This window comes from Lampris incognitus, chromosome 3, assembly GCF_029633865.1.
Source record: "Lampris incognitus isolate fLamInc1 chromosome 3, fLamInc1.hap2, whole genome shotgun sequence".
NCBI lineage: Eukaryota > Metazoa > Chordata > Actinopteri > Lampriformes > Lampridae > Lampris > Lampris incognitus.
The window spans coordinates 115,217,876-115,233,863 of record NC_079213.1 but is presented as its reverse complement, the minus strand read 5'-3'; the positions used below and the strand labels follow the sequence as shown (position 1 = coordinate 115,233,863).

Sequence of the window (15,988 nt, the reverse complement as noted above, 5' to 3'; positions counted from 1 at the left end):
CTCTCCACCACTGATCTTTCTTCCTCTGTTACCTCTAACCTCCCTACACCTGAATCTTTCTCTCTCCTACCCCCTGATACTGCTACTGATGTTCTTCTCTCTACCCTCTCCTCTTCTCTGGACAATCTCTGTCCCCTCACCTCCAGGCTTGCACACCGAACTCCACCTGCCCCTTGGCAGTCCGACTCAGTACATACTGACAGACGGAGCCTGAGAGTGGCAGAGCGCAAATGGAGAAAAGGCAAACTCCCAGAGGACCTTCTCAACTTCCAATCTCTTCTTTCCACTTTCTCCTCCTCCCTTTCTGCTGCTAAGGCTGCCTTCTATCACTCTAAAATGCTATTCTCTGCCTCTAATCCTAAGAAACTCTTTGAAACCTTCTCTACACTTCTTCAACCCCCACCTCCTTCTCCTACTTCCTCCCTTCTCCCTGATGACTTCGCTAACTTCTTTGACAAGAAGGTAAACGACATCAGATCCTCCTTTCTCACCACCCGGTTAGTGCTGCTTGCACTATCGCACCCTCCCTCACCTCTCCACGTCCCACCCTATCCCACCTCGCTCCGCTCTCCCCCGACGAGGTCCTCAACCTCATCACATCCAGTCGCCCCACCACATGCTCCCTTGACCCAGTCCCCTCCCCTCTTCTTCAGTCTATAGCACCTGAACTCCTTCCCTTTCTAACCCACCTCATCAACACCTCCCTCCAGGCAGGATGCTTTCCATCTGCCTTCAAGACTGCTAGAGTCACCCCCCCCCTTCTCAAGAAACCATCACTTAACCCCTCTGACGTCAAAAACTACAGACCAGTTTCTCTTCTACCCTTTCTATCCAAAACTTTCGAAGGTGCTGTCTTTAAAAGACTTTCTTTGTACCTCCACCAGAACAACCCCCTGGACCCCAACCAGTCTGGGTTCAGGATGGGTCACTCGACAGAGACGGCCATCCTTGCAGTGACAGAATCGCTGCACTCTGCGAGAGCAAACTCTCCTCTATCCTGATACTTCTGGACCTGTCAGCTGCGTTCGACACAGTGAACCACCAGATCCTCCTCTCTACCCTCGAGGGGCTGGATGTCACAGGCTCTGCACTCTGTTTGCAACCTTTACATTACATTACATTACAGTCATTTAGCCGACGCTTTTATCCAAATCGAAATCAGGAGAACTACTAGTCATCATAGGTCATAACTGCATCTAAGGGCAAAACCAGTGCTTAAATAAAAGTGCAAGAAAGAGATTTTTTTGAGTGAATACAATAAGTTCTAAGAACAAGTAACAGGGTAGTAGTTCTTAAAAAGGTGAGTTTTCAACCTGCGCCGAAAGATGGGCAGCGACTCCGCTGTCCTGACACTGCTACTGAACTCCCCACATCAGTGGGGAGTTCATTCCACCACTGTGGGGCCAGGACAGAAAAGAGCCGTGACCAGGTCAATCGGCAGCAAGGGCCTCTGAGCGACGGGGCAACCAGGCGTCCCGAGGCAGCAGAGCGAAGTGGTCGGGCGGGGGTGTAGGGCTTGACCATGGCCTGGAGATAGGAAGGAGCTGTTCCTTTTACTGCCCTGTAGGATAGCACCAGAGTCTTAAACTGGATGCGAGCAGCTACTGGGAGCCAGTGTAGGGACATGAGAAGGAGAGTTGTGTGGGAGAACTTAGGGTGATTGAACACCAGACGAGCTGCAGCTTTCTGAACAAGCTCCAGAGGTCTGATGGCCGACGCCGGGGCGCCAGCAAGGAGGGAGTTGCCGTAGTCCAGCCGGGAGATGACCAGAGCCTGGATGAGCACCTGTACCGTCTCGTCAGTGAGGAATGGGCGAATCCTCCTGATGTTATAGAGGAGAAATCTGCAGGAGCGGGCAACCAATGCAATGTTTTCAGCAAATGACAGTTGGTGATCCAGGATCACACCGGTGCGGGCAACCTTCCCCCGGGAGGAACATCAGCTCTGTCTTGTCCAGATTGAGCTTCAGGTGGTGTGTCGCCAGCCACTCTGAGATGTCAGTCAAGCACGCAGCAATGCGTGTCTCTACTTGTGTGTCAGAGGGAGGGAAGGACAAGATCAGCTGGGTGTCATCGGCATAAAAATGGTAAGAGAAGTCATGCGAGCGAATAACAGAACCCAGGGATGTCATGTACAGGGAAAACAGGAGAGGACCGAGAACCGAACCTTGTGGAACGCCTGTAGTCAATCTGCAAGGCTCCGACACAGATCCCCTTCATGTCACCTGGTAGGAGCGACCCGTCAAGTAGGATGCAAATATTGACAGTGCAGAGCCTGTGACACCCACATATGCATATACATGTACATATATGTATACATATACATATTGTAACGACCAAAGAAAACTAGACTCGCTAGCCCTTGGCTGACAGGTTGGACCCTTAGTCGACTGGTTAGCGCAGTCGCTTGTGGTGCGGCAATGCAGGTTCTCAGGCTGACAGGTTGGACCCTTAGTCGACTGGTTAGCACAGTCGCCTGTGGTGCGGCAACGCAGGTTCTCAGGCTGCCCCCCGAATTCACTCCAATATACATACATATACATACACATATACGTTACTTGTGAGAAGACTGATGGTGTGTTTGAAAATCCACAATCACAGCTCACCAAATAAGAGGGAAACATAAAGATTAACAGTGTTAGAATATCACCAAGACAGAGTGTACGTACTGTAGAAGACTCACCTCACACAGCAGCAGGTCTGTAATGTGGAACACCATGCAGAGGGGGAACTTGGCAGTGAAGAGCGTGAGGAACCACTGGGAGGCGTACATGTGTGCCTCCAGGTTCAGATCCTGGAAATGGGCCCACAGGTCTGGGAGCTGTTCCTGGAGGAAATGCAGAAAGAAACAGCACAGCAGGTCAGGTGGTCCAACAGTGTATAGGATACAGGATACAGGACGTAGTGTAGAGTATATAGCAGCATTTCTCAAAGTGTGTGGCGCCCCCCCCTGGGGGAAACAGAGGCACGATGGGGGGGGGGGGCGGGGGAATGTAGTGCGCAACTATCTTTTTGATGTTGGAATCTTTTTCATGGCAGAACAATGAACAAAACGTACTTTAATGAGACAGACAGTCTGTAGGTTCACAGAATGGAGACAGGGACAGACAGTAAGGTCTGCAGAGAAAGTCACTGGTGCCAACCTGCCCTAAACTTATTGTAACAGTTATCCTCAGTAACAGTCAGACTGTTACTATAGTGACCATCGGACTGTTACTATAGTGACCAACTATTGCTATATTAATAATAACAATAATAATACATTTTATTTGTAGGCGCCTTTCAGAGCACTCAAGGACACCTTAGAGAGCACAGTAAAAACCAACAGTATCACATCAAAACAAAGCTGGGTAGACAATAACAAGTTAACACAGCAAGTATAAAATCATCATCTGCACACAACTCAGTGAAGTGTGGCTCAGATTGAACATGTCAGGTTGAACAGGTTTTGAGATGGATGTGAAGGTTGAAAGAGAGTCCGTGTTGCCATTGTGACCAAGAAGAGCAAAGCTTGAAAACTACATTTGACAAAACTGGCAGGAAGGAATAGCTGCAGACTCCACGGAATACTCCATGGAATACTCCATGGAATACCTGTGTGTGTGTGTGTGTGTGTGTGTGTGCAGCATTGCAGTTTAAACCTTTATTCACTGTTACTGGGTGTGACGGGAGTGGATTGTGTCCAACAGCAAGAAGACAGGTTTGTTGTGAAGACTGCAATCCAACACTTAGCTGTCACTGCTAAAATCTTTTTTTCTCCCCAATTGTGCCTGGCCAATTACCCCACTCTTCTGAGCCATCCCGGTCACTGCTCCACCCCCTCTGCTGATCCGGGGAGGGCTGCAGACTACCACATGCCTCCTCTGATACATGTGGAGTCACCAGCCGCTTCTTTTCACCTGACAGTGAGGAGTTTCACCAGGGAGACATAGCGCATGGAAGGATCACGCTATTCCCCCCAGTTCACCCTCCACCCTGAACAGGCACCCCAACTGACCAGAGGAGGTGCTAGTGCAGAGACCAGGACACATGCCCACATCCGGCTTCCCACCCGCAGACACGGCCAATTGTGTCTGTAGGGGAGACTTCCGGTTATGGTGGCGTGCTAGGCAGACGTGCTCTGAAGACCTATTTCATCGAGAGGATAAAAGTCTCATGTCATTTAAAAATTTGTCTGATAAACATGATATCTCACATAAGCATTTCTTTAAATACGTACAACTCAGAAGTTTTATTACAAAAACTCAAAACCACTCATTGATTCATCTGGAGATAATTTTGTCAAGAGACGGTCTTGGGACAATATTATAACCAGTTTCTATGACGTGCTTCTATGTGGTTCGCCTGAGTCCTCTGAAAAGAGGCTTATGGCATGGAGAGAAGACTTACAAGAGGATATTTCGATTGAGGAGTGGAGGGATGCATGCGTAGGCGGTCAAAAATAAATGGCCAACACACGCCTGAAACTTCTGCAGCATAACTGGTTAATGAGGACATATAGTACTCCAGTTAAATTAAACAAATTCAATAGTAATTTCCCAGAGGATTGTACTGAGTGTGAGCAGGCAAAGGGGACTCTATGGCATTGTATGTGGCAATGTGAAAAGATACAGATGTTTTGGGAAGAGGTGAGACTCATGATAGAAGAGATCTTAGCAATAAAACTGACCCTGGAGCCCAAATGATTCGTCCTGGGTCTGTATCCAAATGGGCATGATATACAGGAAAGTGAGAAAATCTTCTTAGATGTATGTTTGTTAAAAGCAAAACGATTAATAGCTCTTTCACGGAAGAACATTAATAGGCCAAGAATACGTCAATGGCTTAGAGAAATGTCTTTAACCCTACCCTTGGAGAAAACCACCTATATACTAAAAGATAAACAGGACATATTTAAAAAGATATGGGCCCGTTTATACATTTCATTGAACATAAAGCCCTGGGAAATATTTTAGACGAACCAGAAGATGAATGGGGTGGGGTGGGGTGGGGGGGCTGCAAAGTGATTGTTTTTCAAGGTGATGTATTTTGACCATTGGCTACCCATATAGAATGTAGGAGAAATTGTATAGGAAAAGAGAAACTGTTGTTTTGTGTTGTTTTTCTTTTATTGTTGTTTTAGTACTTTATATACTACATATTCCACCGAGTTGACTGATCACTGCCAGCTGTTTCAGCTTCCACCTTCGTGAGCGGCGGCTTCGTGAGATCGACAACTTTTATTTTTCTTTTATTAGTTCTTTATATTCTTATTAGTTCTTTATAAATTTATTTCTGATTTTTCCCTTTTTTTCTCCAAATTTAGTGGCCAAATTGCTCCCTATTTTAATTCAAACACCCACCCTCGTACTGCATGCGTTCACCAACTGCATCTCTCCAGCCGGCAGTCTGGAAGCAGTCGCCTCGCCACTTCCGTGACGAGGTGTATCCAGGCCGAACCACTGCTTTTTCCCCACACACAGAGACGCATTCACGTGACGAACACAAGCCGACTCCGCCCCCTCCCCGAAGATAGAGTTGCCAATATTGCTGCTTCATCGAGTCTGGCCATAGTCGGATCTGACGAGACCGGGGCGCGAACCCCGGTCCCCAGTGGGCAACTGCATCGACACAAAGCCGATGCTTAGACCGCTACACCACCGCGGACTCCCTTATTAGTTCCTTATATTCTGCCCTAACCTCCTCATTTTATTCTGATTTAGCTATTTTCTGTGCTTAGTTGACTAATCGCTAGATTATCTAGTTTCTTTCTTATACGAATCTTGTGTTTAGTAGGTAGCTTCCTGTTCCCAGTTTGTTACTAGCTTTGAGCTTAGCCTAGCTTAGCAGTTAGCTCTATTACATTCGCAGTCAAAGCAGCCTCGTTAAAACGATGGTTTGTGGCGACTGCTCCGTAGTTACAGACAGGTTGTCTCTACTAGAGAGACGTGTCCATGAGTTAGAGCAGCTGCTTTCGGCTAGGATTACGTTAGATGTGACAGGCCCTCCAGATAGCCTTAGCCCTGGGCCTGACAGCAGACCTGCTATTGTTAGCACTAGCTAGTAGCCACGGGCCTGCCAGCAGACCTGCTATTGTTAGCACTAGCTCAGTAGCCCCGGGCCTGACAGCAGGCCTGCTATTGTTAGCACTAGCTCAGTAGCCCCGGGCCTGACAGCAGACCTGCTATTGTTAGCACTAGCTCAGTAGCCCCGGGCCTGACAGCAGGCCTGCTATTGTTAGCACTAGCTCAGTAGCCCCGGGCCTGACAGACCTGCTATTGTTAGCACTAGCTCAGTAGCCCCGGGCCTGACAGTAGACCTGCTATTGTTAGCATTAGCTCAGTAGCCCCGGGCCTGATAGCAGACCTGCTATTGTTAGAACTAGCTCAATAGCCCCGGGTCTGACAGGAGGCCTGCTATTGTTAGCACTAGCTCAGTAGCCCCGGGCCTGACAGCAGGCCTGCTATTGTTACCACTTATTCAGTAGCCCCGGGCCTGACAGCAGGCCTGCTATTGTTAGCACCAGCTCAGAAGCCCCGGGCCTGACAGCAGGCCTGCTATTGTTAGCACTAGCTCAGTAGCCCCGGGCCTGACAGCAGGCCTGCTATTGTTAGCACTAGCTCAGTAGCCCCGGGCCTGACAGGAGGCCTGCTATTGTTAGCACTAGCTCAGCTTCGTCGGCAGATGCGGCGGAGTTTGTCTCTGTTTACCGGCGTGGGAAGGCTCGAAAGAGCAAGCCATCGGTCGTGTGGCCTAGCCTGCAGTCACCTTTCCCGACTGCTAACCGGTTTTCACCACTCACCAGCCCTGTTGGTGGTCCTACCGGCCATCGTGCTTCTCCCACTTCTGTCGACAGAGTAAAGCAACACACGCTAGTGATAAGAGACTCCATTACCCACAGTATCAGATTAGCTTCGCCAGCCTTGGTTCACTGGGGCCAGAGTCTCCGACATAGAGGCTAATCTTAGGGTGCTGGCATCACGGAGGGAGAGTCAGGGAACCCAGGCACACAGCACCACTACTTTCAGCAACATTGTTATTCATGTCGGCACCAATAATGCAAGGATGAAGCAATCAGAGATTACAAAAGCCAGCCTAGTCAGGATGCTTGAGTTTGCCAGAAAGATGTGTCGGCATCGATTAATTATCTCTGGTCCCTTACCTGTGAGGGGTAATGATGAGATGTACAGTAGGCTCACCTCAATGAACCGCTGGCTGGCTCGTTACTGTAATGAGCAGGGATTCAGCTTTGTTGATAACTGGCCTTCTTTCTGGGGCCGCCCTTACCTGCTGAAAGTGGACGGCATTCACCCTACTGGGGACGGCGCCGCTCTTTTCTCTAGCAATATAGATAGCTGTTTACGTTTAGTTTGACACTAGGGACTTATCATTCAGCAGGTTGCAGGTGATTAGAGAGCCTGCTAGGTTTAAATCAAGTGCGGATGTGGAGTCAAGTAGTTTAATTAATGTTAGTCAGGGAATTTCTCATAGTGTAGATTATCAGCCTGATAGCTTGATCTATAACATTGAGACTGTCTCCCTACCCTGCTGTATTAGTCTCAAGCTCTCCTCTCCTAAATGTGTGAATCACAATAATCTAGTAATTGTTCCTACCACTGGTAGTGGTGAGATGTGTGACAAAGTACCTAATAATCTACAAAACCAAACAGCTAATGTTATCAAGAATGTGACCACATATCGTCCAAAGCGTTGGTTGCCAAAACTCTCAACAAGGTGTCTAATTCCAATGAATCTTTCACCTATTACTGGCTCTAAAGCTCTGCCTACTACTGATCACTTCCACAAGACGCTTAAATTTGGTTTCATAAATATCAGATCACTGTCTACCAAAGCCTTACTAATAGATGATCTGATTCTTGAACATAGTTTTGATATGATTGGGTTATGTGAAACATGGCTGAAACCAAATGTTTTCCTTCCCTTAAATGAAGCTTCCCCACCTGACTATACTTATGCCCATGTAGTTCGGGCAAATAAACAAGGCGGGGGTGTTGCCTTAATCTATAAATCTATTTTCAATCTGACTTCTAGACTTGAATCTAAATTCCAGTCTTTTGAGTCTCTTGTTCTTGGTCCATCTCCATCAGCCATGAATAGACTCGGCTCAGTCCAAATTGTGATACTCTACCGGCCTCCTGGCTGTTACTCGTTATTTCTTGAAGAATTTGGAGAGTTTGTCTCAGGCCTTGTTACTCACTCTGATGAGATTCTAATTCTAGGTGATTTCAATATTCATCTGAATAAGGCTGCTGATCCTCTAAGTAAAGCCTTTCTGGCACTAGTTGATACTTTTGGGTTCACTCAGTTTGTTCAAGAGTCGACTCATTGCAGTGGTAACACCCTTGATTTGGTTTTATCTAAAGGAATAACTGTTTCTGATCTGAATGTCTTACCAACCACATCTGCTGTGTCTGATCATTTTCTCATCAAATTTGAAGCATTATTGGCCTGTCCAGTTAATGTCGGCACAGATGTAATTGCCACTTGCCATATCGGTCCCTCCACTGCAGCTGCATTTGGCCAGCAGCTGCCTGAAGTCTTGGCTCCTTTCACTGTGGTAAATGACTGTTGAAAATTTCACCAGTGACTTAAATGTGGCCCTCTCTAGTCTCCTCAATTCAGTTGCACCTCTCACTATCAGAGCTAGGCGACTAAAGAGGCCTACACCCTGGTTTAACAACGAGACACGTGCTCTTAAGTGGACCTGCAGGAAACTGGAACATAAATGGCAAAAATCAAAATTGGAAGCTTTTTACCTATCGTGGCACAACTGTTTATTGAAATACAAGCGTGCTTTATCTACTGCAAAAACATCGTATCTCTCTCACTTAATAAATATTAATAAACATAACCCCAGATTTCTCTTTGACACTGTATCTAAACTTACTAAAAAGCAGTTGTCTATTAGCTGCTCACCATTCACAGCCCATGAATTTCTAGGTTTTTCCTGCAATAAGGTTGATGAGATCTTAAACAAAATTAGTTCTTCAACTCCATCTATTACTGCAGATCCTGTCATACTAAATTCATATCTATACAATGAGTCACTGACAGTTCCAGTTATTACAGCTTTTGAGACTATCTCTCTTGATACTAAGTTCATGTCAGCTTCTAAACCAACTGCTTGCCTACTTGATCCCTTACCAGCAAACCTTTTTAAAGACCTCTGGCCTTTTCTTGGACCTGCAATGCTAGACATCGTTAATTTATCTCTTACTACTGGCATTGTTCCCAGCAGTTTTAAGACAGCTGTGGTTAAACCTCTACTTAAAAAACCGCACCTTGATCCAGGGTCTCTTAATAACTATCGGCCAGTCTCTAATCTTCCATTCTTTTCTAAAGTACTAGAGAGAGTTGTATATCAACAACTTTTGACCCATATAAAAGAAAATGATCTATATGAACCTTTTCAGTCGGTTTTCAGGCCCTGTCACTCCACTGAAACTGCTCTGACCAGAGTGGTAAATGATCTTCTACTGGCGATCGACTCTAATTCCACTTCTGTGCTTCTACTACTGGACCTCAGTGCAGCCTTTGACACCATTGATCACTGTATAATTTTAGATAGATTAAATTGTAATTTTGGTGTCTCTAGTTTAGCTCTCTCTTGGCTTAAGTCCTACTTATCTGGAAGAACACGTTGTGTCTGCAATAATAATATTATATAAAAATTTTCTGACATTAAATATGGTGTGCCTCAGGGCTCAGTACTTGGCCCTCTACTTTTCTCTCTTTACATTACACCTCTTGGCCAAATTATACGCAGTTATGGAATAAATTTCCATTGCTATGCTGATGATACTCAGCTGTATGTGCCTATAAGGGCTGATGATCATACTCAAATCACTAACTTAGAGGCCTGCTTGGCTACTGTGAAAAACTGGATGTCACTTAACTTTCTGCTTTTAAATTCAGATAAAACCGAGATGCTGGTCATTGGCCCTGCTAGACACAGACACCAATTTGATCAAGTAACGATAACAATCGACAACTCTGTGGTTTCACAAAGTGTGGCAGCCAAAAATCTTGGTGTTACGTTTGATCCCAGCCTTTCCTTTGATAAGCACATTAAAGAAATCACCGAGACTGCCTTTTTTCACTTACGTAACATAGCTAAAATTCAGTCTTTTCTCTCCATGGCTGACGCAGAGATTCTAATACATGCATGTGTTTTATCCAGACTTGATTACTGTAATGTTCTGTTCTCAGGTCTGCCACATTCTAGTACTAAAAGTCTTCAGATGGTACAGAATGCTGCTGCTAGAATCCTAACTAAAACTAGGAAATTTGACCATATTACACCAATTCTTGCCTCCCTTCATTGGCTTCCTATCCATGTTAGATCAGAATACAAGGTGCTTCTGCTGACTTATAACATCCTAAATGGGCTTGCCCCATCTTACCTGTCTGATCTCCTTAAACCTTACATGCCATCTTGAGCTTTCCGCTCTCAAAATACAGGGCTCCTGTGTGTACCAAAAGTTAAAAAGAAGTCAGCTGGTGGCAGCAGGGCCTTTTCCTATCGGGCTCCATTGTTGTGGAATAACCTGTCTGCTGCCATCAGACAATCAGAGTCTGTTCAGTCCTTTAAATCCAAACTTAAAACTCATCTTTTTGCCTTAGTTTACAATTAGTTGCCTTTAAGTTGAGTGCTTCACAACCTGTACTGGGTGGCGGGTTGGTTTTCTGTCTCAATGAATTTACCAACCACTGTTCTGCCGACGAGATTATCGAGTATAGATTACAGAGTATAGATTATGACGAATTGATGACTTAATTGATTATGGCTAATGACTATTGCAAACTGTTCTCTTCTCTAACATGTCTTTTCTCTCTCTCTGAATGATGTCTTCTCCTTTTCTGTGTGTGAATGGTGTCATGTGAGTCTCTCTTGCGTGCACGTGCAGTCGGTTCTCCTCCCAGGTCTCCGTGGTGATGGTGGTCGCCATTTGGATGCTGCCTGCCCTTCCTCTCCTCACCTAAGTTTTTCTTTTATTACAAGATGATGCTGGTTGCGTGGCTTGGGTCCTGGACTGCTCCGTTGGCATGTGGACACTGCTTGGCATCCTGTGCATCATGTTCTTCATAAATTTTACGTCCATTATAATTCTGTTATCCCTCTTTCAATGTTGTATTATGTAAATTGCGTGAACACAACATCCATTGCACGCTGTCCGTCTTGGGAGAGAGATCCCTCCTCTGTTGCTCTCCCTGAGGTTCCTACCTAGTTTTTCTCCCTGTTAAAGGGTTTTTTAGGGATTTGTTCCTCATCCGATGAGAGGGTCTAAGGACAGGATGTTGTGTTGCTGTTAAGCCCACTGAGGCAAATTTGTAATTTGTGATATTGGGCTATACAAATAAAATTGATTTGATTTGATTTGATATTTGCTGTTGGAATGTATCTTTCAGAGATTGTTTGATACTTCATATGCTGTATACTAAGCTTCGGTACACAGATGCACTGTGTGTATTACATTTTCTTTTTGCTTTTGTTCCCAGATGGTATTGTTGTAATGCACATTGTTTTTGTTGTTATTATTGAAAAATCAATAAATATATTGATTAAAAAAAATGGTGTCCGTAGGGACGCCCAACCAAGCTGGAGGTAACACGGGGACTTGAACCAGGACCCCCGTGTTGGTAGGCAACGGAATAGACCGCCACGCTCCCCGGACACTCGTCAATGCTAAAATCTTAAAATCTAAAATCGAAACTCTAAACTCTAAAATCGAAACTCTAAAATCGAAACTCTAAAATCTTAAATCGAAACTCTAAAATCTTAAAATCTTAAATCGAAACTCTAAAATCTAAACTCTAAAATCTTAAATCGAAACTCTAAAATCTTAAATCGAAACTCTAAAATCGAAACTCTAAAATCTTAAAATCTTAAATCGAAACTCTAAAATCGAAACTCTTAGCCCTGAGGGCAGTAAAACAAACCAGGTTTATTCAGATGCAGACAGACAGACAGATGCTAACACACTGAAGTGGATTTCAAGGCAAAATGAAACTTTAGACTAAACACATCTAGTCCACATCCTCCAGAGAGTTCACTGAGGGGTCTCACACACACACACACACACACACACACACACAGAATAATACCTTTTACAGAAAAGCAATGACTTGCTTGTAGTCCGTCTGCCCATGTAACTACTGTGACGTCTACCCAGCTACATTTATGGGAAAAGCGTCCATCTTTCTGTTTTCCTCCCATCTACCCTCCAACCACCTGTCTGTCTGTCTGTCATACACTAATGGACAAACCCTTCAGCACATGGAGCTGTGACGTCAGTAAGGTCAGTGGACATCTGTGGTGCTGAGTGACAGCACTGACCTGCAGCAGTCTCTCCAGCTGGTAGAACTTGCAATGGAGATTCTCGAAGTTGTTTTTGTAGAGATCTCGGAGTCCATAATCATACATGATCTTCACCAACACGCAGAAGGCTTGCTCCTCAGGCATCTGCAACACAACACGGTTCACCCACAAACCGTCACAAAGTGTGTGGAACAACACAAATCAACAACATGTGACTTTACAGACGGTAGATGTTCTGTTGCCTCATTATCAAAACCAACGTTAAATACCCTCTTTCCACCACCGTGAACCTGGTTCTAGCTCTGGGCTGGTGCTAGTACTGGTTCAGTTGGCTCAACTTATGAACCTTCCTCTGTCACAGGATGCCACCTTTCCAATAAGTCAGTTGATCAGACATGCCCTGCTAGATCTGCCCGGTCAACCGCAAGTCTTTTATTGTGAAGTGGAAGCATCTCAGAGTAGCAGCTCAGCCGTGAAGTGGTAGGACAAACAAAACCACACATGGAACCGCCATGTGTAAAGCATGTAAAGATCACTTGTCCCTGGTTCAGCACTCACTGCTGAGTTCCAGACTGCCTCTGGAAGCAACACCAGTGCAGGAAATCTGTCTGGCGCTTCATGAAATGGGTTTCCATTGCCGAGCACCTGCACACAAGCCTAAGATCACCATGCACAAGCCTAAGATCACCACACACAAGCTTAAGATCACCACGTAAAAGCCCAAGCTCACCACACACACAAGCTTAAGATCACCACACACAAGCCTAAGATCACCAAACACAAGCCTAAGATCACCACACGCAAGCTTAAGATCACCACACACAAGCCTAAGATCACCAAACACAAGCCTAAGATCACCACACGCAAGCTTAAGATCACCACACACAAGCCTAAGCTCACCAAACACAAGCCTAAGATCACCACACACAAGCCTAAGATCACCACACGCAAGCTTAAGATCACCACGCACAAGCCTAAGATCACCACACACAAGCCTAAGATCACCACACGCAAGCCTAAGCTCACCACACACAAGCCTAAGCTCACCAAACACAAGCCTAAGATCACCACACACAAGCCTAAGATCACCACACGCAAGCTTAAGATCACCACGCACAAGCCTAAGATCACCACACGCAAGCCTAAGCTCACCACACACAAGCCTAAGCTCACCAAACACAAGCCTAAGATCACCACACACAAGCCTAAGATCACCACACACAAGCCTAAGATCACCACACACAAGCCTAAGCTCACCACACGCAAGCCTAAGATCACCACACACAAGCCTAAGATCACCACACGCAAGCTTAAGATCACCACACACAAGCCTAAGATCACCACACACAAGCCTAAGATCACCACACACAAGCTTAAGATCACCATGTACAAGCCCAAGCTCACCACACACACAAGCCTAAGATCACCACGCACAAGCCTAAGATCACCACACACAAGCCTAAGATCACCACACACAAGCTTAAGATCACCACGCACAAGCCTAAAGCCGAATTTATGCTCCAAATGTCGGCTAGCAGACAGATGTCTCTCGACAATTCCGACGTCATGAGAGACACTTTTTGTGTCTCCCAGGGCTGTCGTGTACACGACACATTTTCTTATGTCGCAGACTCGCGCACATTATGTCGCTTAGCTGTGATTGGATAGTTTGATTGAAGGGACGAGGTGTTCGAGCGTTGTCATGGTTTTGCTTGAGAGCGTTGTTTACATTACGTGCGATCATTCATAAAAAGAACACTCGCTACTGTTTACATCACAGCGCGTGAAGCGAAACGTTTCCATAGATACCAGGAGACAGTCAGCAACATTGTGACAACCATAAATGCAACAACTCGAGAGACACTTTTTTGCCTGCCGGGAGACATTTGGAGCATAAATTGGGCTTTAGATCACCACGCAGAGGCTTAAGATCACCACACAAGCCTAAGACCACCACGCACAATGAATGGCAAGCGTCGGCTGGAGTGGTGTACAGCACCCCGCCACTGGACCCTGCAGCAAGTGGACACATTCTCTGGACTGATGAAACACACGTTACTATCTGGCAGTCTGACAGAGAAGTCTGGGTTTGGAGGAGGCCAGGAAAACACTATCTGCCCAAATGCATGGTGCCCACTGTACAGTGTAGTGGAGGAAGAGTCATGGGCTGGGGCTGTCTTTCATGGTTCGGGCCCTTAGTTCCACTGAGGGGAAATCTTCATACTACAGCATACAGTTGCCTTCTAGACAATTGTGTGCTTCCAACTTTGTGTCAACAGTTTGGGGAAGGCCCTTTCCTGTTTCGGCATGACAATGTCCCCGTGCACAACACCAGGTCCATAAAGACATGGTTTGCAGAGTCTGGTCTGGAAGAACTTGGCTGGCCTGCACACAGCCCTGACCTCAACCCCATCCAACACCTCTGGGAGGAACTGGTACGCCGACTGTGAGCCAGGCCTTCTCCCCAGCATCAGTGCCCGACCTCACTAAGGCTCCTGTGTGACTGGGAGGGAATCCCTGCAGCCAGGCCCCAAACACCAGTGGAAAGCTTGGCCAGAGGACTGGAGGCTGCGGCAGCAGCAAAGGGGCGACCAGCTCCATGTTAATGCCCACGGTTCTGGAAGGAGGTGTTCAGCAAGCACATACGGGTGTGATGTTATACCATATAGTCCATCCATCCATTATCTGAACCGCTTATCCTGCTCTCAGGGTGGCAGGGGTGCTGGAGCCTATCCCAGCAGCCACTGGGCCGCAGGCGGGGAGACACCCTGGACAGGCTGCCAGGCCATCACAGTATACCATATAGTACATATAGTACATAGTGTGTGTGTGTATACATATATATACTATATATATATACTATATATATATATATATATATATATATATATATATATATACACTATATATATATATATATATCACTCCCCCTGTCTCTCCTCTGTACCACTCCTCCTGTCGCTCCCTCTGTCTAATTCCTCACACCAACATTTTTACCTTCCATACCTGCATGTCCACACCTGGCCTGTCTCTGATACAACATCATGTCCACACCCGGCCTGTCTCTGATACAACATCATGTCCACACCCAGCCTGTCTCTGATACAGCATAATGTCCACACCCGGCCTGTCTCTGATACAACATCATGTCCACACCCGGCCAGTCTCTGATACAACATCATGTCCACACCCGGCCAGTCTCTGATACAGCATAATGTCCACACCCGGCCTGTCTCTGATACAGCATAATGTCCACACCCGGCCTGTCTCTGATACAGCATCATGTCCACACCCGGCCTGTCTCTTGATCCAACACCATGTCCACACCTGGCCTGTCTCTGATACAGCATAATGTCCACACCCGGCCTGTCTCTGATACAGCATCATGTCCACACCCGGCCTGTCTCTTGATCCAACACCATGTCCACACCTGGCCTGTCTCTGATACAGCATCATGTCCATACCATGCCTGTCTCTGATACAACACCATGTCCATACCCGGCCTGTCTCTGAGACAACACCATGTCCACACCCGGCCTGTCTCTGATACAACACCATGTCCACACCTGGCCTGTCTCTGCTACAACAGCATGCCCATACCCGGCCTGTCTCTGATACAACACCATGTCCACACCCAGCCTGTCTCTGCTACAACAGCATGTCCATACCC

General features: G+C 46.3%; 1 protein-coding gene across 4 annotated transcripts in view; it reads right to left on the bottom strand.

The window, feature by feature from the left end:
• The window catches only part of rabgap1l (RAB GTPase activating protein 1-like), a 249,462-nt gene that overhangs the window by 123,619 nt on the left and 109,855 nt on the right, over positions 1-15,988 (bottom strand). For all 4 annotated transcript variants that reach the window (XM_056275886.1, XM_056275888.1, XM_056275887.1 and 1 more), the window contains 2 exons: positions 12,337-12,462; positions 2,683-2,826 (listed from right to left, as the gene is read on the bottom strand). In XM_056275886.1, the coding sequence (XP_056131861.1) occupies positions 2,683-2,826; positions 12,337-12,462 (270 nt within the window). The remainder of the gene's footprint in view (positions 1-2,682; positions 2,827-12,336; positions 12,463-15,988) is intronic.